This window comes from Prinia subflava, chromosome 2 (assembly GCF_021018805.1).
Source record: "Prinia subflava isolate CZ2003 ecotype Zambia chromosome 2, Cam_Psub_1.2, whole genome shotgun sequence".
NCBI classification, from domain to species: Eukaryota; Metazoa; Chordata; class Aves; order Passeriformes; family Cisticolidae; genus Prinia; species Prinia subflava.
Genome location: NC_086248.1, coordinates 29632568 through 29655863, shown reverse-complemented (window position 1 = coordinate 29655863; position 23296 = coordinate 29632568). Strand labels below are relative to the sequence as shown.

General features: G+C 43.4%; 1 protein-coding gene across 5 annotated transcripts in view; it reads left to right on the top strand.

Moving 5' to 3' along the window:
- Positions 1-23296, top strand: part of OGFRL1 (opioid growth factor receptor like 1) — an 89942-nt gene that overhangs the window by 58501 nt on the left and 8145 nt on the right. For 2 of the 5 annotated variants that reach the window (XM_063389455.1, XM_063389456.1), the window contains exons 3-7: positions 18312-18398; positions 18919-19000; positions 22000-22078; positions 22166-22232; positions 22387-22532. In XM_063389455.1, the coding sequence (XP_063245525.1) occupies positions 18312-18398; positions 18919-19000; positions 22000-22078; positions 22166-22232; positions 22387-22532 (461 nt within the window). Of the gene's footprint in view, positions 1-16362; positions 16918-18311; positions 18399-18918; positions 19001-21999; positions 22079-22165; positions 22233-22386; positions 22533-23296 lie in introns of those variants that run through there. The other 3 variants (XM_063389454.1, XM_063389452.1, XM_063389457.1) reach the window with 3 other exon arrangements.

Sequence of the window (23296 nt, the reverse complement as noted above, 5' to 3'; positions counted from 1 at the left end):
GTAGACTAGTTGCTTAAGTATTTACCCAGTTTCTTAGGGTGGGCCATGGCATTTGCTAAATTCCACGTTGCTACTTCTGCACTACAATAGTGTTGATGCACATTACCCTAAATAAGGAAACTTTTCTAGAATGGTTGCATTAAGTCTACAATGTAGTCATAGTTCCTTTCCAGGGAATTTCCTGTAGGTCTTGAGCAATCCTCAGAGGCAAATGAAGACTCTTGAAGTCATTTCCTCCTTGTAGCAGAAGTTTGCTGGGAAGTCCTGTGACGCTGGCCCCAGGCTGACTAACCAAGTGTACAAGATTGTTGTCTGTGAGTATGTTGCTAACTTCATAGTTGTATGATGATCTAAAAGCTGACTCCTTTTTTGTTCTCTTTGTCATCCTGTCATCCTACTATAGATCTATATATATATATCCACACATGCATAGCCACACAGCTATATATGCATACACACTGTAATGGGGAACGTGGGTGGCTGTTCTCATAGTTCTATTTGGAAAGCTAAAACTAGGCTTTTGATGTTAAAAATGGTGTACAGTGCCCAGAGCAGTGGTTCAGCCTTGCCTCCTCTCCCTGTTTGCTGGGTAACCATAGCTACTGCACTTTCCTTAGCAAGAACAGATTTGTGAGAGATTCCTTCTGGCAGAATTACTGATGTAATTACAAATACCAGCAAAAATCTTCTGCAATGGAAGTCTAGCTTCTTCTACTGCTTCAGCCTGTTTCCTGGCATACCTGCTCAAACCATAAGCAAAATCTGCCCCTGGTTTGCTCAATCGCATACGTGTCACCCCTTTAACTGGTTTTGGTTTACAGGAGCAGCTGACACCACCTGTCCCTGCTCTAAAGAAAAAAAACCAGTACTTCCACTTCACTGAGTATGTTGATGTTTAGCTCTAAATCCTAATAGATCGATTATGCTGGATTGTTTTCACCAGCTGTTGGAGATGCAAGTGTTAAAAAAGTCCAAGCCCCTTCATAAAAAGCATGCAAGGATTTCAGGTCTCCTGCAGACAAGGCAATCCAGGGGGGGAATAAATCATCACAGGCACTGTGGTACTGATGATTTGTATTCTTGTAGCACCTATTCCTTAGTCCTGAACAGACACAAAATAAAAGGTATTCCCTTGCCCCAGATGATGGATAATCTTGACACAACAGAAGGAAAATAGCAGATGGGTATAGATGCATCAGGGAATACAGTCAGCCTGGGTCAGGATAATGCCAACCTTAGCTTAGTAACTGTCTAACTTCAGTTGAATTTTTGAGGCTTTATGACTTTAGAACATTTCAATACAGAGATACAATGCAAACACTGTCATTGTGCTGTCATAAAGAAAAAAAAAGGACTGTTTTGTAACATTTCTAATATGTAAGTAAAGGTTGGATTTCCTTTATTCTTTCAGTGATGCCTATTTGCAGTGTGGTTCTTGTGTGAATGTCACCAGACACCTGAGCACAGGCAACTGAGTCACAGCCCTCTTCTGTGCTAGCACTGAAGATGTCTGATCAGAGCCTGCAGCCACGGTGTACAATCTTCATTTGGGTAATAACCTCAAGTGTTGGTGTAAGACTAGCAGGTGCAAAAATGGCTTAGTGTTGGAGGGATATCAGCATAGATACATGCAGAGCTAACATCACACTGGGGACAAAGAACTCGATATGAGAGTGGAAGAAAGCTGATTTTCACTAGCTGGGCCGAGTAGGCAGAGATCCTACACAGCAGGTTCTCAGTTAAATTCTTTAGGTCACCATTTACCTGAACAGCTTATCAGTGCAGTATTCTTGTTTTGAATGCTTTGTCTGGTGTGTCACATCAAACTGAACACTGTCTTTGCACTTTGTACCCAGTGACTCAGCCTTGCAGGGAATAGGTACAGCAGGAGCTACCCCTCAGGAGGCAGAGCTGTGGGCATTTCTGTGGCCGTGCTGGTGTCAGCCTGGGTGCAAACCTTCTGCCCTGACAGCAGGCAAACCCACCTGCATCTGGAGAAGTAGGGGTCGGCTCTACTGCCGGACTTGTGCCCCCAGGGCAGGGCTCTGCTACTGATGTGATTTCATGTACTGCAGGGGAATAGCCTTGCACAGGGTGGGTGATGGTATTTCACAGACCTCTGCCTCATGGGAACACAAGGTAAACCTTGGGGCTAGGAAACCAAGTGATCCATCCCTGAGTCCTGCACCATCTGCTTGCAGCCCACCTAAGTGAAGTCACATTGCTTTCTCAGCATTAACCATCTCATCCACCCTCCCCTGCTCTTTATATTCAATTTTCACATCACTTGGTGGCATTTTGTCTTAGTTTTGAGCAGTTTTGCAGGTAAACAGTGCTATTGTACTGCCATATGCTGTGTGACTTGCAGCAGTGCCCACATGAGCTGAGATCCCAAGAGTATTACTCAAAGTAAGGGAAGTAGCTTGCCATGGCTTTGTATAGGGACATGGAACAATAAGTCCTTGATTAGAACCTCTGGATGTTAGTTTAATGCAAACAATGATTGGTTCATTTACAAGGAGAAAGGGAGTGATGCTGCTGTTATGAAAAGTAGACATAAGGAAGGATGTAACTTTTGTTCACAGCTGAACCTTGTATGATTTTTCTAAATTGTTATATCTCTTTATTTTTTTTTTATCTGTCATCACTCTTGGGCAAAGTAAATGTTTTCAGTAAAAAAAAAATCTTGGTTATTTTAATTAAGACCTCCTTTGCAAATGAATAGGAAGTGTTAGAGAATGAAGAGTACGCAAAATTAAATTTTTGTGCTTTCACATAGAATGTTACATTTAGCCTTCCTGGTGTTTTTATGCTATGTCACAAAATTAGTGCAACAAAGTTTCAATTTTTTAGTTATGAAGTTGGAGTTGTTCTACAGTTTTTTCCTTCATAGGCCTGCTTTACAGAGCAAACCACTAATGAGATAGCCTTGTTCCAAACTACTTCAGAAATGCTGTGTTGTTGTTTGGGTTTTTGTGGGGTTGGTTTGGGTGGGTTTTTTTTGGGGGGGGGGGGAGGGGGGGATGTTGCATGTTTTGTTGGGTTTTGGGGTTCTTTTAAGTAACAGATATTTAGATCCTTTAGTAGCAGCTCTGCTAGAATGTAAATCAGAGCAGCCTACTTGGGAAAACTCAATTTTAACACGTACTTGGATTAAACTATGAAAGATTGAAAGAATTTATTATTTTTAAAAAACACCCTACACCAATGGAAACATGCCAAATATTTTTTTAAAAATCAGAATTATTAGAATAATTTCAGTTGGAAAAGGCCTCTAAGATTATCGGATCCAACCACTAACCCAACACTGCCAAGTCCACCACTAAACCATGTCTGTCAATGCCACATCTTATAAACACCTCCAGGGATGGTGACTCGACCACTTCCTTGGCCAGCCTGTTTCCGTGCCTGAACAAAGATGCTAAAAGAACTTGGTGTGCTAAATATGAAATTTTTCCTACCAAGAATAAAAGTGTCTACTTGTTAACAGGAAGGAGAAAGGTTTTGTAACTTCCCCAAAAGCATGCAAATAGATTGCATGAGAAGGACCTTAAAGAGGGTGAAGCAACAAAGGTGCTCATAGATGTCATGTAAAGCAATTCTTGTAATGATCACTTGGAGCAGTGGCTGGGGTGGAGTTAATTCTTAGCACTCCACATAGCACCGTGTTTCAGATTTGTGGCTGAGGGTGTGTTGGTGACACTTCAGTGGGTCTTTGATTAGCAGTGCTTGCCCAGCCTGAAGGTTTTCTTTTTCCCACTCTGTCCACCAGTGAGGAGCGGGGAACCCAGCCAGGACAGCTGACACAAACTGGCCAAAGGGATGTTCCACACCATATAGCATCTTGCTTAGTAATAAAAAGTGAGGTAGAGGAAGAAGGAAGGACAGGGGGTGGCTTCTAGGTGGGCAGTGTTCAGAGACTGGCTGGTCATCAGCGTACCTATGGCAGATTGTGACAGCCTAACTTCCTTTGGTTGATGTGGGATTTTTTGATTTTTTTTTCTTTACTTTTTAAATAATCTTTATCTCAACCCATGAGTTGTCTCAGTTTTGTTCTTCCTGTTTTCTCCCTCTGCCCTTCTGCAGTGGCAGAGTGAGCAAGCAGCCATGTGGGTGCTTGGCTGCTGGCCAGGGTCAGCCCACCACAGTCTTTTTTGGCACCTGATGTGGAGCTTGAGGAGTTTAAGATGACAGATTTGATCAGAGTGTGCTAGACTGAGCTTACAGCTGTTACAGATATTTAGCTGTACTTGGCAGGCTAGTACCTGCTCTTCCTAGCTCTGATGATGGCATATTTGTTCCTTTACCTGCTCCATTACTTTCTCCCTTTCTTGCTGTATGTTTAATTCCAGGGCAAGTCAATGGCTCCTTTCTGCTTTTGCTGCTTTCTGTGTTGTTTGCCACTTTGTTTTGCCTTGCCTGGCAAACCTACAATAAAACCACGGTCCTGAGGCCAAGCCTGGTATTTGCCCTTGCATCACTGCCTCACAGTCTCTGGAGAATCCTGTTTTGAACCAGCAGCAGTTCTTGCTCTCCTCAGCCACGTTTTGTGGAGAGTGAAGCACCTCTCCCTTCTGTGTGGTAGATATTTCCAGCCTTATTGTAATGACCACTCAGTTCCTTGAACATCTCTACTCAGGCAGAGGTGGGCTGTGAAGCTGATACTGTTTTCTCGTATGGGCTGCCAGACGGTAGGGGATGACACAGGTCTGCCCTGAGGCTGTTGGCCTGGGTGGCCACAGCAGAAACACCTTGAAGCATCAGTAGCAGTGCAGGAGGTCCTGCTGGAACACCTGAAAGCATGTGCCCATGGATAAGCCCACAACAGAGCAGCTATACCCCTAGAGGGCCCGCAGCCATGGGTAAGGCTATGTTGGAGGTTTCTTCTGAAGGACTGTGACCATAAGACTATGCCTCAGTAGGTACAACCCTGAAGAAGCTGTAGCTTACAGATAAGGCTCCATGTGGAGCAGGTACAACCTGCACTCTGGGGATAAGGCATCTAGGCCAGTAGTGCTGGAAACGTCGGTGGTGCTGTTTTGCAGTTTGCCCTGTTCTTTTGCAGCCATTAAAAGTTAACTGGTAGGTAATAAAATCATGGTTAGTTTACTACAGTTTAGGCTTGGATGAAGCCCTGATATTACTGCTGTAAACAAAAGCCCAATTTGTATTTCGAATTTACTGGTCATATGTGATAGAAGTAATCAACAGGTATTTTACATCCCCAGTTAATTTACTATCTTATGCCTTGTGCCGTACTTGTTTCTGCCTTTGTTTAATGGATGTTTCTGTTGTTAAAATACTGAATTTTGGAAAACTAGTCCACCATCCATTTGGTGGTTATTTGTTTCATTCACTTTTGAGTACACTAATTCAGCTATCTCATCATTCTAAACTCCTCCAGTAGTTAATGGAACAATGGACTCTTCCAGGATCCTCTTCACTTTGGGATACATTAGCAAGTAGTGCAAGCCAGTGGCAGACCTGAAGAAACAACATTGTCAGTGCTGAGAATTTGACACCACACTACTAAATTTAGTGATTTTTTTTTCCTTCAGAACAGTCCTAATCTAGTCCTGTGGACTTGTCCATTGCATTTGGAATGTATTGGGTAAACTCCTGATCTCCATCTTCTAGTTTATTAGATCTAAATCAAATAAAGTTTATGTTCCCTGAGATTGTGTAAATGAGTAATATGAACCAAAGCCCAGAAGGGGGAAGAATTAGGAACTTATCTTCAAAAGCTCTGCTCTCTTCTGATCCAGGCTAAAACACTAATATAGATGCAGCCGCAAAGCACTGATGTCAGATTACAGTTCTGAATTTCTTGCTGTAGCAGTCTCCCCTTTTCTTCATTCCCCACAGAGCAAATCTGTGGAGACCAGCAGCTACGTGACTGCAGAAGAGTTGGGTGCTGAGAGTTATGCTGTGACTTCCAGGTGACACCACTGCAGTGTGGACCTTCCCTCCTGGCAGGATCAGCTTTTCAAGTCTTTTAAAGCAGCCAATTTGTCAGTCATTCATCAGATAGTCAAGCTGAATAAGCTCATGTAAATTAAAATGTTTCTAGATGCTGAGGATGAATCACTTCTTGGGTGGCTTTAGATATCTTCAGCGTTTCAGTCTGTATGCAGGTAAGTCAGTTGTGCTCCCTTTATAAAGTAGACAGAGGCACTTCATCAGACCTAGTTTAAATGGCTAATTAAGGATTCAGTGTTTCGTTACCTAAAAGCTTCACTTTTTCACCCCTGACTGTAAGGGTACTCTGAGCAACCATTTAGACATATCGAAAGCTGCATGAGAAACCCACTTCTCCTTTCCATATTTGAGCCAGACTTCAAAGATATGCTTGAGGGTTGGTTTGTGTTTGGTTCTTTTTGTTGTTGTTTTTAGTGGTTTTGGTTGTGTTGTTTCAGGGGTTTTTTGTCAGCTTGAATCACTTTTCTCGTTTTCTGTGATTTTCATACCCCCTGAGCTAATGATGACTACCTTCACATGTGTTACTCAGTTTCTGGTGGGTTTTGGCTCACCCAAAATGTCTCACAAACAGATCAGCTCCACTAGTTCTCACTCCATGGTCAGATCTCCAGTCCCATTTAATCTCAGGACTGCATTCAGAAATACTGATGCTGGAACAAAGTTTAATTTATCTCTTGGTGGATAGTTGACAGCATTGACATACTGCAGCATATTACCATACTGAATTATCAAGCCCCTTAAAGGAATAATGAATGCTGCTTACACTGACTTTCTGCCAAAAACATCCTTTTGTAATGTAAATGAAAGAACACAGCAAAACAGTTAGATACACATCCCACCGCTGTGTCTGCTCAAACACACGGTGCTGAAAAGGGCTGTTCCTATTCTATCTTATTAGCCCCAACATGATGTTTACATTACCATAGGTGCTTTATTTTTTCGCTCTGGCACACCCTCAGACCTGTCAGGTATTTCCCTGCTTAAGGACAGCTATGAGTGGTGTTAGAGGGTGACAAATTCCATAGAAATGTAATACAGAAATGAATCATTGTTTTCATCTGAGGCAGAACCAGGAGATGATCATTGCATTCTAGAAACAGCAAGCACCTGCATGACAGTGAATTGCATCTGTCAGACTTTGAAGTAAAAAAACCATCCACAGCACTCAGTATTGTTACTCATGCAAAGCTGGCAATCTTTTTTTTTTTTTTTTTAATCTTGTTTTCTTTGAAGAATTCATTTAATGAACACAAATATGCATCATGCATTTTTTTCCTGTGTTCCATACAGTGTTAACAGTACCTCCTGTTCTTCACTTGTAGCCTCCTGCCACAAGGAAATACCACTACAAACATCACAAGCCAGCAGATGCCATTGCTTTAATAGTGTTAAAAAAAACCATTGGGGCTTTGTCCTTTTCAACATTGATATCAAGAAGAAAACTTGCCTCTTTTCTTGTTAGCCATACATTTGTTGTAGTGTGGGGATTTTCTTTTTGGTTATGGCAATAGTGACAGTATATATTGTTTAGTTGTTCTCTTGGTAAGGGTTCTCCTGTCCCCTGGCCAAGCTGCATTTACTCTGCAAGGAAACTGTTCCTTGCTTCCAGTCCCTAGCCTGGATCAGTCCTTTTCTTTTTTTGTCCTCAGCTCTGCTTGCTGAGTCTGAATTTGGCTGTGCTCTTTTGCCCATGTCCTGGTTTGTGTTTTGCTTTGTAATGACCTCTAATATAACAAGTGTAATGTTTGATGAAGTATCTTAACAGCTTTATCCACTCTTCTGATTACATCTGTAATTATGGTGACAATATGGGCTTTTTTAGTTTTGCTTTTAGTATTTTTAACAATGCTATTGATCAAAATGTAATTTGTACTCCCTTGGTCCTCTGCAAATCTTGGAATTCCCAGCTCACCTAGGTGTTTTTTTTCTTTTGAAACATTGACTCCTCCCTAACACTGCTGCAAGCAACCCCCTAGTTATAATGTAAGGAAGCATACAGAGTTCATACTGAGCAGAAAATCAGAAAGTACAAAGCATTCACTGTATTTTAGCACATTATCAGCAATATTTTGCTGGCCCACTTTGCCACATGCAAAAGGACGTTGATGTGCTTATTGACTCATCTCTTCATTCAGGATAGAAGTGAGCCCGTTTGGATGGTTCATTCATCCTGGTCAAACAACAGTGTGAAAGCATGGCAATGTCTTTGCTGAGCCCATCAAAGGCTGCTGGCATTCCAGCTGCCAGGCTGTAACAGGGCATCTTACAAAATGAAACGGGCTAATTCTGTAATAGTGCACGTGCTCACTGTACTCCAATAATTTTGTTCACTGCATCAGATTCCTGAAGTGGATATTTGTTATTTGTTAGCACATAACTCAGATTTGTCATATCAGGAAAAGATCATCCCTATCCCTTCTTAGCTCTCCTGTGTCACTAGAAGCAGAATTTCATCTCTTTCAACTTACCATCCTGCATGCTCTGTTGGGATGGCAAGTACACTTCATGTACTGATGGCAGCACAGAGATAAATAGGGAAAGGCTTTTGCAGGCTCTACTAACATATTTTCTTCAGAATAGAAGAACACAACAGCATTATGATGAGGCTGTCCTGTGGTGATCTAAGGAAATCTGTGATAGGGAACATTAAAGGGGCAAAGATAGGTAGGGGGAAAAAAAATCACTCCTTTCATTCCAGAATATGTGCACCAACTGCTGACAGGGTTTCCTATGAGGATCACATTGTGTAAAGTACAACATGCTTCAGTCCCATCTCAGATCACAGACTGTGGGCCATGTCTTGATTCTCATCACTCCAAAGCAGTTGAATTCCTCAATTCTGCCATCATCCTCTTCAGCCTGGCCACCTTGAAGTCACAGAGAGATTGGCAGGCATGGGGAAGGGTTGTTTTGAGGTGCCATCAAAAACTAACACACAGGGCTGATGTGGACCCATATTTTAAAGTTGTGCAGAATAGTTTAACTAAGTGAACTAACCCAACTGGTTTTAAAAATCACTGGGCCTGCAATAAGTACATGAAAGCCAGCGTTGTTGGTAGTTTCTGTTTCTGGTTGTGTGTGTTTGCTTGCTTTTGTATCTCAGTCTACACATCTTTGCCTTAATCACAAGCTAAAACCCTGTGGACCATCAGAGACCTAATTAAAAATGGCTTCCCTGATGAACTTCTTCCCTAGTTTGTGTATTTATATAGGTTTTCTTCAGGTGATGTAGAAAGCATGACATGAAAAAGGATGAAAAGCAGGTGGCAGCAGAGGCAGCGCCGGCAGTTGTCCCACTTGTGTAGTTTGGTCTTGTGTCAGCCTCTGGCTGGAACTAATTGCTGAGGAGTTTAGGCACTTTCAGATTATCCTTGATGAAGTGTATGAAATCCACGATCATCTGCCAAGAAGCAAACTACAGACCTGCACAAATGCATATCATTTAATCTGGACTTTTTTTCACTGGTAGGGATCCTATGACTCCTGTCTCCTGACTCATGAATCACATCAATCTTGACGTCAGTTAAATCTTTGAAATAGCTATGCTGCACCATCACGACTACATTAATTCACAGAGTCATATAAAAACTCAGCTAAGAAAGAACGAGCAGAGTCTGTGGTTTTCAGGTAGTGGTTTATTGGCAGTATCTTTTCCAGGGAGAGCATGAGCTCCTAGTCCAAAGAGAAGTGTTACTGCTTGTGCATGCTCCACTTTTAGCTGACAGAGGTGGGTCAAACTTGTGATGGCTCTGTGTTGGTACTGCTTGGCTGCACTCCCAGGGGATGCTCTGACTTTATGTCACCTTAAAGTAAGGCCCTTTAACCCAAGCAGAACAGGATTCATCATTTACTATTCATTACGGATGAAAAAGGGGCTCTGCACAGCTTCTGCTGTGTTTAGGTGAGGAAATAAAGTACAGCAAATGGCATACTAGGGTAGTGTGATGCTCTGATCTCCTGATAGCCTTTCATACTTGTCTGTTGATCAGAGAGCTAAAGGCTGGCTATTCATCCAGAGACCAAGGAGGAGGCAGTTTTCTTGTTCATCTCCTTATCGCTTTGATCTTATGCATAAGAAATTCAATAGGATGTGACAGGAAGGTTAAAGCTCTGTCTCTTCCTAAAGAGATTTGTACTCTTCAGTTCTGCATACCTAGCAACAGACACTCTGAAACAAGAGTCCTCTCAGTCTCTCACTGGAAGTGTATTACATAAGACCTGATTACAAATATTCTTCATGCCAGGGAAAGAGATGCTCGCCACCAGCTCAGCTGGATGCTCTTTCTGTTCCTATGGGAGCTAGGTACTCAAAAGTCAGTATTTTCAGAAAACCTCAAGAGTGTGGCATGGGGTCATGTGATGTAATTTTTACAGCTTAAAAGTCTGATGTCTAAACCTGAGTTTGACTAGATCTTGTCTTCCTTTATAATCAGTAGAAACAAATGATATTGTGATTTAGCTTACATATTTAGAATGCCTGTTTTAGGATGATAGGGATTATCCTCTGGAGGTTCCTGTTTTTCCCTACTGGAGTACACAAGGAGTATTGTGTGATTACCTCAGGCTTAGCATCTACAGGTTAGATGCCTCAGGACATGAATTCCCCAAATTGGAAGCCTTCTCAGGCTTCAGAAGGATGTCAGTCTCTATCTCTGTTTAATGACCCAGAGCAGAAAATCATACAGCTTTGGGGGTTTGTGCCTACTCTGAGTACACTAAGTCATGTCCTACCTCTGGCACAGGTGCCTCATTTAACAATTGTAGCAGTTCAAGACAGGAGATACTGTGTGCTGTCAGGTCAGAAATGTCCTGATCCACTTATGCATCAGTTGCCGGAGGGAGTCTGTAGCACACCTTCCCCACAGAAATATGGATGCTCAGGGACATTAGGGGCAGGATCAAGCTTGTAAAGAAACACCTAAATTTAGTTGTTTACGCAGAGATGTATCCCAAACGATAACAAAGTGTGTGATAGTCCATTACATAAATGGAGCTCTGGTCAATACAAACCAGCAGCTTTCAAAGTGATTCACCCAACCAACCACATACAGATGTAGCTGGCCTATGCCTATATATGATAAGCATATACATAGTAGGTGCATAATTTCCTTGGAGATGATCTAGAGTAGCCAAAATATCTTCATGGGGCTGGCAGCTACACCACAGAACCTCCTGAGCCTATGGAGCAGCAGTGCCCTTCTGCAGCAGAAGATGGATGCACTAAGGGATCTCCAAAGGCACTTGGACGCCTGCATTTGGGCTTCTGCATCACACTCTCAATTTGTCTTTCAGAACTATTTCTTGCTGGGTTCCACTGCCAAAATTACTAGCTTGCATGGAGCAGTCAGAGCCCTTCAGCAAAACTTCATGGCATCACCTAATCCTGTGTGAACTTCTGGCAAGTGAATGTCATTTCTCATCAGAGATGTCAGGCAGCTGACCTGTTGATGCACTGTAGACAAGTCCACTACAAAAGAGCTGGTAGTGCCAGCCTGGGTAGCTGGTTCCAGTCCATCACAAGGGTGATGTAGGATTCCAGCTATGAATCAAGGGTTTCTGCACAGCAATTCATTTAGACCATGTTGCATCCTAGAACTGGATCAGTTTCCTCCCAGGAAACTGGCTGCAGTCTTACACTCTATTTGAAAGACAACAAGCAGAATCCTAGAAGCTTAAGGACCACACTGAGACTGCCTCTCTGACCACCTAGACAGATCATCTCAAAGTGAAACACTCTTCTATTAATTTCTTCTGAAGTGACCTTTTACAGACTTGTAGTGCAAGACACTCCAATGAACAGGGCTTTAGTTAAGGTCTTCAGGTTTGTAGTCATAACCCAGCAAAAATGAGAGAACTTCCACTGGCTTTACTAATCTTAATACACTGATTTGTCATGTCTAGCATGATTTATGTGAAGTCTTTTCTTCTCTCTAAATTAATTTCAGATTTCAATAGAAACAAATTTAGGCAAATATGCAACCTGACTTCTGAGTTTACAGTTAGTTAATCATTTCCAGTGACACTCACTAGAGGGAAATTATGGAGAACTTTATAAATTAGATTCACTTTCTTTAGCTACTACATCAAGCTTGGCATTTAGCAATCTGGGGCATCACTGGACTAAAGAAGAGAATTAAAATTCACCATAGTAAAAAAATATGCAAATGAGGTAACAAACCCCATTAAAATACCAGCCACAGCAACTGCATACAAAACACTGTCATACCTGTATGACTTTGAACACTTTCCCAGATATATGTGGGTGTCCAAATATATTTGGACCCTTGTCTGAATGTATGTAAATAATCCTGTAGCTCCCAGACATTTCTGTCAAATCAATGCCTTTCTGCATTTCCTAAATCTACCTTTGTATATTTAAATATCCACTATGAATCATTTTACATTAGCTCAACTAAATTTAATTTTACCAATGTTATTTATTTTACCCTCCTCTGTCATTTATCAAAGTGGTTCTGCAGTCTGCTATATCCTCTACGGATGCATAATCCCACCCAGCTTTATATCACCTTAATATTAGGTTGGTAAATCTCTCCACAGTTGTTAATTGACCTCTCTGGTATCCTATTCAAAGCATCCTCCCAAGATAATGATAACAATTACCTCATTTTAAATAATTTTTTAACAATTATGACACGATATACACCCAGCATTAGCTTTGAGAAAGCAATGTGGTTTCCACTTTGAAGTCCTCATAAAATCATGTCCTCATCAAAGAAAAAAATGCAGCTTTGACTAATCTATGCTGTTTAAGGTGTATACAAATGTATATAATCAGAAGTCAAGCGCTTATTTTTTATAAATGTTATGAAAGCCTGTATTTGATGTACAGTGGTTTGCAGTCCCCTAGGTCTTCTGTTGTTTTTCACCTGTGTTATGGGACAGTCAAACTTCTTGATTGAAACAGGTCCTCCTGGCTTTAGCACTTACTCATCTTTCATCGTACAGGAATACTTCAGTGAACTCAAGTGCCATAAATTCACTACCTTTGCAAAAATGACTACCAGTTATGACTCTGAGGGAATGGAATTTATTTTTTTCTAATTAAGGTACGTCTTGTGGGAATCTGTTCAAGCTCTCAAATACCACACTACAAAGCTATTTAAGGTGCTAGAGCCTCTTCATGAATCCCAACTGCCTCTAGTTCACAGCCAGAACCAGCAATAAGCCACAACCCTGACAGAAGACAGTGTTCACAGGAAAAAATACATACACCTGGCAAAGGGCAGATCCCCACCACCACTGGAACAAAACCCACAAAATTCCAGGGAAAGAAAAAAGAAAAAAAAAAACAAACCACAATGGCTGGCAACCTGGTGGGGAGAAAAAAATGCTGCCAGTTCCTGTCTCAGGGAAAAAAACCAAAAGGTTCACACAGCAGCTCCAGCAAAACAGATGGGAATCTAGTGAATCTCTTGTGTTGGTCCTCTCTTCACAGCAGGTGGAGCAGGTGGATTTGGTGTCCCTTCTCTCACTGGCTCGGCATTTCTCGAGGTCTGGGGCCAAGATGGAACAGCCTCCAGCCAATTCTTCTCCTGCTGGTTGTTCCCTTGGATCTCAGACCAAAACCAAACCAAACCGTACAGTTCACTTCAGAAAAAAAGCCACCCAAGTATTGCTGCTGCAGCCTCTCCAAGGCCAGGAAAAGTAAAAAAAAACCCTTATTGATTAAGCTAACAAAAACCAAGGTAGCTAACCAGAAAAAAAGGATGCAGTCCACGCAGCAGCAGGGATGCCTGGGGAGTGAGGCATTGAAAAAGCCCTCAGAGGAGCCCCAAGGCTCCCCCCTCCCCCTGACCCACCTTAAAGCTACAGCAACATTTCTGGGCATACATTAAATGAGAAAAGAATAGACTACTCATCATATGTAGGTGAGCATCATACTGATTAACCACCAGTCATCTGGGACCTCCCCGGCTGACCAGGACTGATGGTAAATCATGGGAATGGCTTGGTGAGCTCTCCCACCAGTTCATTTGTCTCCCAGTTCTTATCAGTTCTCTGAGATTCAGATCTTTTAAAAATCCACCTCAAATTTTGCTATGAGATGCAGTCAACAGCTTTGAGACTTGGCTGACAGCCTTGCTCTTCAGGTAAAACTGAGGTTTCTATAATAAGGTGCAGTTATTTGCACAAGAAATTGAGCCTTCTTGCAGGAAGATCTTAAGTTTGTGGGATTAACTGCCATGCAAAACCTTCCCGTGATTTCTGATGCACACGCAAGGCATGCTTTTGAGGCTCCACTGTCCATAATATAAACTTAATCCCAGTGAGGGAGCACTGACAAAAGCTGTAGCAAGGGAGAGGAAGCAGAGCTGGTCTAGACTGGGCAGTAGATGTTGGCCAATGGAAGTAGCTGGTCAGCAGGTAGTAAAGAAAAATGTATTCCAGACGTCAGAATTTCTGAAGTCAGTTCCCTCAAACTATGCCAACAACATGGGAGGAGACACTGTAGAAGCAGGAAAGAAATCTTTTCCACCAAATGAGGTCAAAGAAGGAGGGAACTCTCCAAAAATGTGATACATGAGTGCTATAAAAGACTCTGTTCCCCCAACTGCAGCCCTAGCATCTAGTCTTAGTACTTGCCCTCTTATAACCTCTCTTGTGCCTGCTTGATGGGGATTTTTTATTCTTTATTAAATTATGTCCACTGGCAAAAATGAGACCGAACTTTCCTGTATGCTACATGCATTCCTTAATATCACATATCAAAAAAATTCCAGAAGACCTTGAAAACCTGCAGGGTTGGGGGTGGAGAGGATGTCTGGGCTTGAGCCACCTACTTTGATCTTGGACTGAGTGGGAGTAGCTGGATCCTGAGGAGGGAAGCAGCTGGCATGACGGTGACTAAGGGGTATTGGAAAGGCTGAGGGGCTTCATTGATTTCCATGAAGAGCACAGGAAGAGGAGAAATGTCTTGGCCAAGGCAGGTGATGGTGGGAGGCAGCAGGGGTAGACTGAGCTGTATCGCAGGCTCATGTCTCAGCCATGCAGCTGTGACTGTATCTAGGTGAGCTGCTACTGCAAATACACTTGCCTGAAACAAGGTCTGACAAACCAGGGCATTCCCAGTAATTTCTTGTGCTTGGTGTCAGTGTGTGCAGCTAACAATGCTTCAAATGAACCTGAAGCAGGGTTATGTCACCTGTGTGAGAGTGACATGAGTGCATCTAAGCAGGACACTGTGGTAACTTGACTTAAAATGATGTTTCAGTTTACAGAGAGTGGATAGGGAAACAAGAAGATATAGATGAAATCACCCCTATACTGATGACCCTGCCAGCCAGTTAAAATGTTGGTACCTGTGCTTGAAACAGATGCTAAAACATTCAAGACTCACCACACAAAAAAAGTACAACTTTGAGTGAGGGAATGTGAAAAAGGAATTTATGGTGAGAGGATAAAGAAGCTCAACCTGTTTGGTTTACCAAGAAGAAGACTGACATGATTTGATGATAATACACATCTTTAGGAGTGGTCACCAGAGACCACAGAACTGTCTTTAAGGAGAAGGCAGAAATCCCTGAGTGTGAACTGAGGCCTACCAACCCCAGTTAGAAATGAGAACACATTTTTAGACCTGAGGGTGAGAGTAGGCACTAGAACAATGTGCTAAGTGGTCAACTCATCATGTGTTCACTCCTGGCAATGTTCTGTCCAAAAGGCATGCACTAGCCAAATACAAAACACACTGTCACTGCCCCTTCAAATTGGTCCTTCAATATCACGTTAGTTTGATTCCCAAACTCGCAGGAATTTTAGATGTAGCCAAACTGGCTGGTTACCACAGTACTGCCCCCTCCATTCCTGCCTTCCCTAGTACCTGCGTAGTCCTTGGGGTGCCCCTCACCGCAAGCGTCCCCATGGCCAGCGGACAGCCGGGGCTGGCACACTGCAGGTGGCACGACCGCCCCTGTCACTCGCAGCATCTCCTCCTCCCCAGACCGCTGCTCTGGGGCAGCCCCACCCCCGCCCTCCTCGTTGAACACCCGCACCCATTTGCTTTTCTCACAAGCCCTCAGGGGACCCGGTGGTCGCCTCCGGGAAGTGACACGCCCGCGGGGCGCAGCTTCTCGGGGGGGAGGCTCCGCTCTCCCCGCGGGCACGGCGTGCCCGGTGCCGGGGCGGCAGCGGGCGGGCCCCGAGTGGCCCCGCCCGAGCCCGCGGTGCCGGCGCCCGGCTGCTGCCCCGCTGCTGCCCCGCTGCTGCCCGGCTGCTGCCCCGCTGCTGCCCGGCTGCTGCCCCGCTGCTGCCCGGCTGCTGCCCGGCTGCTGCCCCGCTGCTGCCCCGCTGCTGCCCCGCTGCTGCCCGGCTGCTGCCCCGCTGCTGCCCCGCTGCTGCCCCGCTGCTGCCCGGCTGCTGCCCCGCTGCTGCCCCGCTGCTGCCCGGCTGCTGCCCCGCTGCTGCCCCGCTGCTGCCCCGCTGCTGCCCCGCTGCTGCCCCGCTGCTGCCCCGCTGCTGCCCCGCTGCTGCCCGGTGCCCGCCGCCAGCGCCGGGCGCGTTTCTTGTGGAACTCCCGGAACCTCCGGCCCCGCCCCGCGCGTGTCCGTGGGCTGGGGCCGGGCGGGGGAGCAGCCCCGGCCGCCGCCGCCCCGCCCCGCCATGCCGCAGCCGTAGGCAGCCCGCGGCCGCTCCCAGCCCTCGGCCTCCGCGGCCTCCGGGCCGATGGGCAGCCTGCTGAGCGGGGTCAGCTTCAAGGAGCCCACCACGGTGGAGGACTGCGACTCCACCTGGGAGACCGACTCGGAGCCTGAGGCGGCGGAGCCGCGGCGGCAGGAGGGGGTGTGCGCCGCCGCGGGAGGCGGGGAAGAGCCGCCCGAGCCGCCCGCCGCCGACTGCCGGCCCCGGGAGCCGCCGCCGGCCCCGCCGGCACAGGAGGACGCGGAGCGGGCGGAGGCGGACGCCGCCAGCCCCGAGCAGGTACCGGCAGCGCCGGACGCGGCCCCGCCTCGCCCTGCCCTGCCCGCGGGCCCGGCGGCCGAGCGGGGCCGGGCGGAGCGAGCCGAGCCGAGGCGCGGTCCGGGCAGCGCTGCGGTCCGGCAGCCCCGCGGCCGCCGCTCTGCGGCACTGGCGGGCCCGGGCTGTGCCGGCGGCACCGGCCAGCGCCCGGAGCGGCTGGGGATAGCCCGGCACCGCATCTCCGCTAAGGACCAGCCTGTTTTTATCTCTCCCCACCCCTCCCCTGTCATTACTGGGGGGAAATCGAGGCCTCGGTGTCGTTGACGTTCCCGCTGCTGCTGTTTTCAGGGAAGGCTGTGTTTTAAATTAAATGGAGCATTTAACGTGGCCTCTTCATTAAGCAGGATAAAAATCTGAGTATTTGATCCTATGTGGCAGTGGAATTGTGACTTCTCCGTGGGTGTGACGAATTCTAACAGCGAGTTTCTCTTCTTTGGGAAGCTTTGTAAATGCCGAGCTTGAAGAAAGAAAGTGTTCTTTTGGCAATTATTTTATTTGAGTTAGACTATCCTGTAGGGTGGTGCAGCTGGGTCTTTTTTAGGTTGCTAGATATATCGTGTTTTGGTTCAGAGACCATACGAAATCAAGTAAGCCTCAGTGTCTCCTTTTTCTGCTTGTTACATGGTGATACTCGTGCCAGATAACCGAGTGTCAAGGGGTGTTTGTTGTTCAAGCACGTGTGTTTTTCCTGCAGGAGTGGTCAAAGCTGGTCTTGGAAAGGAGGAATGAACACAGTACAGTTGATAAGCCACGGGATGGGCAATAAGAATGGGAAATACCCAGTGCAGTCTCGTAGAACTTCCTGTTTTAAGCTTGACTTTAACCTATTACACGTGTATTGCAAGGAGTAGAATGCAATTGTTTTAGTAACTATTCATTTTCTTTCACAGGGTCCAATAATAGCAATTAAGTCTATGTACACCTGACTTTTTTTGGTGGTTTTTTTTTTTTTTTAGATAGTATGTTTTCCACCTCAGAACTGGTGGTGTCTCTGTATTGTCAAGTTCACTTACTTATTTCATCTTGTATTAGCTCTTGCCAGATTACTTTGAAGTCTTGCATTTGGAAATGACAATCAGGCTGTTGATTTAATTCGAATTCAGCCTCATTGGAAGGATAATTCATACTCTTGCTTTTGTATTTTACATTATTTTTTTAACTTAGGTTTAAAGTGTGTTGTGTTAAGTCTTGAGCAGGGAAATTTTCAGTGTTTGACCAAACAGTAGGCAAATACATGCACTTGTGTTAGTTTACATTGCTGAAATCCAAAATGAAAAGTAATTATTTTAATATTACACAAATATGCTACCTGGGGGGGTTGTGTATGATGATTTTCTGCTTTCTAACTGTTTCAGAGTGGTGATGGAACTGAGCTGACAGCCAAGCCAAAGAGAAGCTTCTACGCAGCAAGAGATTTATACAAGTACCGACACCAGTATCCAGTAAGAATATTTTATGGTTTAAAATTGCCTTTTCAGTAAAAAACATTCTTAAACCTTTGTGTTGTCCAATAAGTGCAAGAAATGAGAACCAAGAAGCTGATATGGAGGCATGACATATGTGAGTGGGAGAGAAGCAATGTCTTTTCATCCCAGGCAAACGTGCAAACACATGATATGTGTAAGCCTGGGAACTGTGGTAGGAGCCCAGGAAAAGGCTTGTGCCTTGGATATCAAAGACAGTAGGTTGTAGAGTTTGCCTGACTGATTATTTGTCTCTCAAGTTCCTTGAGACTGAAGGGAGGGTGCTGCTGTGCTTGTTGCTGGCTGTGTAGGAGAAGGTATCAGCCAGAAAGAACTTTCAGATACATAAACTGAGTCTTTAAGTGCATGAGTAGAACTCTGTTGTTCCTAAAACTCTGAAATATTTTGTCCTTAAATTATTCAAAGAGCGCAGTGTCACTTTCTGGATAGTTTTGACAGGTTTTTGTAGGTTGATAATGTCCTATTTCCTTTCTTTTAGCAGAACTTTAAAGATCTTCGGTATCAAAATGACTTGTGCAATCTGCGGTTTTACAAAAATAAAATCCCATTTAAACCTGATGGTGAGTAATCTGCGACAGTAACAGTGATAATGAAAGAATGCTCACTAATGACAGTAGCAGAATTAAAGGTGTATAGTAATATATTGTAGGACATGAACCTCCCATGTTGGAGTTGCACATTGATAACATGAGAGCAGTTTGTGCTTAAGACAGAGTTAGCTTTCACTCCAGGAAGGTGGTGCTTTTCTTAGACATTATCAGCATGAAGCAGTACAAGGTGTTGTTAGTACCACTGTTTTGTGGCAGTACCTTTTATTAAACAAAGATAAAGTTCTTGCAATATATTGGACAAGCTTGCTGTTTGACTAGGAGTGGCAGCAATTTATGGTTGTGTAAGGGGAAAAAAATGTGCTTTAATCTTGTGTGAGATTATTGCAATAACAATAATAAAGCCATTTCTCAGTGTCCCCAGTGGTTCTGGTAGTGGAGCAGGAGCCTTGTATGCAGTATTGTGCACAAACACAGGAGAAGCTGATAGATGACAAGCCCTACTCTAGAGAATTTGCAGCTGACGTATGAGAGACAATAGGATAGCAGACAGATCGGGAAGCAGGAGGAGGCAAGAAAGCAATCTTGGTTAGGGTGATACACAGAAGTCTCAGCACATGAGAGCCTTGCCATTAGCAAAAAAAGACAAACTGAAGGCCAAAAATAAGATTTTCCGAGTCCTAAAAGAATGATGACAAGGTTACTTTGATGGTATTTGCAGAAGGATCCTCTCAGCATGTGAGCAGCTTGGTAGGAAATGATGAAGTGCACGTTGGAGTGCAGAAGGAGTGAGATGTGTAGGCTGCCTCTGAGGCAGGATCCTGTCAGAAGCAGGATCAGTCTCATAGCAACAAATGGCTTCTGACAAGGTAGTAAGGGGCAGGTCACGCAGGCTTTGGAAGTGAAGTTGTATAGTTTCTGTTTGATGTTACAGAGCAGGGGTTCACGATGGAAGAATGCAAAACAAAAACAAATGGGTCAGTATAAAAAAGTAGCAGTCTAGGAAGATGATCTTCCCAGCATTCAGGGTAGTTGCATTCAGCAACATTCAGAGTAGGTGTAAGCACGACAAGAAAGCACTTTTCAAGGTCAGGAAAAAAAAGGTTGAGAGTTGCAAAGTGTGAGAGTTCAACTTGGAAGCTGGATGGAAAGGAATGTTACACAGAAGGTTATAAAAATGTACATATAGGTAAGTTGAAGATGAGAACTGTTTATAGACAAGATAGTGGCAATACCCTTAGCAAGTGAGAGAATAACTCAGGTTGTGAAAGAAAGATAAGACTTTTGCTTTAACTGACTTGAGCTTTATCTAGATACGCATAGGCAGATGGTTTTAGTCAGTTTAGCTTGACTGCAGAAGAGGTGGGTCTGTGAACTGCCAGTAGAGAGTAGCAGATTTGGGAGATGTTACACAGAGAACAGGTAGAGAAGGAAAGTGAAGGGCACTGAGGTCTTTGGGAACCTGGGAACCATATGGCTCTGAAAATAAAAGCCAGAAAATGTTGTGGGGAAGAGCTGCTTTAAAGTCCAAAATGAAGGAGCAATTCAAGAGGATTAGCTACAAGAAGAGATAGTCATGAAAGCTATAGGAGGGCTTCCCTCCCAAAATTTGTAAAGAATAACATTTCTCTTATTATTCTAGGAGAAAACACACTTAGTCATGTCAGTGGTAGCTGATAAACCGTGGATGCTGACGTGTTGTTGGCTGTGAGCCCTGGTTATGCAGAAGTTTGTATAGAGAATGGAAAAGAGTAACCACCACCCTGACCCAAGTCTGTGGATCTGTGAGTGTGTTTGGAGGGAGTCTTAGCTACCAGGTTAAGGACTGAAATACTGGAGAATGTTGTTAAAAATACCCAAAGCATTTCTAGTGCAATACTAGATCTGAAGTTTAGTTCCATGACCTACAGATTTAGCTTGTGGTTCTGGATCAGAGCTGGCCTGTTTGTCTCTCTGCCCTGGGACTGAGCAGCAAGTTTTCCAATGCTTGAAATATAGGCTGGGTACAATGCAGTGATGGCAGAGCTCCTCTTTCCAAGGTACTTTTCCAGCTTTGCCTATACTGGAAACTCCATGTACTTGGCAGCCTTTAGATTAGCTGTTTTCTCAGCTTCTTAAATTTAAGTATCAAATGTGTTCTCCTTTGCCATTGAGACCCAAATGGAAATTTTCACTGGGCAAAGAGGCATCTTACATGTATAGTAGGAGACTATATACATGGGTCTTTGGGGTTCTTATGTGCTTCTATGCTGTTTGACTTTGGGAGATGCTGTGCAGCTGTTGGTTTCAGAATAGAAACAAATGAATACAGTGTTCATTCATGGAGAGATATGGTACAGCTTTGGGATCAAGGATCATGCTTTTTATGTACTTTGTATATCTGTGTAGTACCTGGAAAAGTGCCCTGGCCCATGACTGAATTTCATGAGCACAGTCTCACTGTGGTGCTTAGCCACCATTAATTAAGAAAGATTTCCCAATCATAATGGTATTTGCAGCTGGAGAGATTCCTGAAATGGGGGAGTTGAGGCTTTGGTCTATGAAGATTGAATGGATAGATGGATGGATAGATAGATGGATAGAACATAGATAGCTGGAGAGTTTTGTCTTGTAAAAGCAATGACAGGGGATTCACAGTGCAGCATTTTATGGAAGCAGTTTGTTAATTCCCAGTCAGTGTGATAAAGGGATCTATGGCATGAAAACTCTCGGATATATTTTACATAGGTTGCTGTCACATACCCTCACTTGTTAGTAACCCAGTATAAGTCACTTGGTTTTGTTTATATTGACATTTTAGAAGCACCTTATTTTTTAATTAAGTTTTAGTAGCTAAATTAGTTTTAAATTGAAATTAATTTATTTATGGCTACAATAGACTTTATTTCACATTGTATGTGAAAGAGAATTAAAGTACGTGTTCTATCATTATTTTAACATGCATTTACTTTATGTGGCTGAGTGCTGATTTTGATGGCTACCTAACGGTTTTTCAAATTATTTTTGTGCAGGGGTTTATATTGAAGAAGTCCTAAATAAATGGAAAGGAGACTATGAAAAACTGGAACATAACCACACTTACATACAGTGGTTGGTCAATTATTGCCTATTTCTATTTCAAAGCATTAATTTGATTAAGTGTTCTTATACTGAGCCATAATGCACTTCTTTTAACAGGCTTTTTCCACTGAGGGAACAAGGTCTGAACTTCTATGCTAAAGAATTAACTACATATGAAATTGAGGTAATACAAATTGAGCTCCATACAAACCATCACAGTAATTGTAATACATAACTGCTTTTTGGTATGTAGAGTGGTATGTAGAGTTGTCTTATACAATGCAGAAGTACTTGCTTTAGTGCCACTTAGAATTTCAGACACATTCTTTGTCCATTAGGAATTCAAGAAAACAAAAGAAGCAATTAGAAGATTCCTTTTGGCTTACAAAATGATGTTGGAGTTTTTTGGAATAAAACTAATTGATAAAACTGGAAACGTAGCACGAGCTGCTAACTGGCAAGAAAGATTTCAGCATTTGAATGAGTAAGTAATGACATACACTTCACTTGCTAGAATTACTATAGCATCTCTTTATCCTTTTGTTTTCTAGAGAAAGCAAAGATATTTTTTCCAAAGACTGCCAGGAAAAAAAGGGAAAATAATAGTTGATGCCTGGTTTGTGCCTCTATCTGTATACATTCCTCCTTCCCTTTTTTGATTGTTCTTCTCACGTATTACCAGTTGGACCGACATAATTTAATTCCATGAAAATACAACTTCAGATGATGCTGAAAAAGATCCTAGCTAATTTGTCATAGTACTGAATTTGTTTTCACTCAATCCCAAAGTGCTGCTTCTCACCTGGAAAAAACCAAGTGGCTTATCTTTGTATTTACTTTTTTTTTTTTTTAAAGAAAGATCAAACTCTCCACACATGTATGAAACTTAAGTAATAAGATTTCCCTTCCTCCTCAAAATATGAAATACTTTGTATTTGAATATTTTTAATTGAAATGCTGATCTGGAAAGGTTTAAACATGTTATGTCAAACCCATGTTAAGCAAATTATATCAGTTGCTTTTCATTGGTATTGTGTGGATCCTAAGTTTGCATTGAATTTTGTCTCATACAGAGAGACACTTAATTGTACCAAAACCTTTTTTCAAATCTTGTGCTCACTTTCCTAATATCTCTGACCTTAGAGCTGCAGATTGTTTTCTTGCAGCATTTTATTCTCCTGTCATTAGAAAAGCTTGTAGGTACAATTGGTGATGGATTCCATGTGACTAGTGGGAATAATTTGTTAA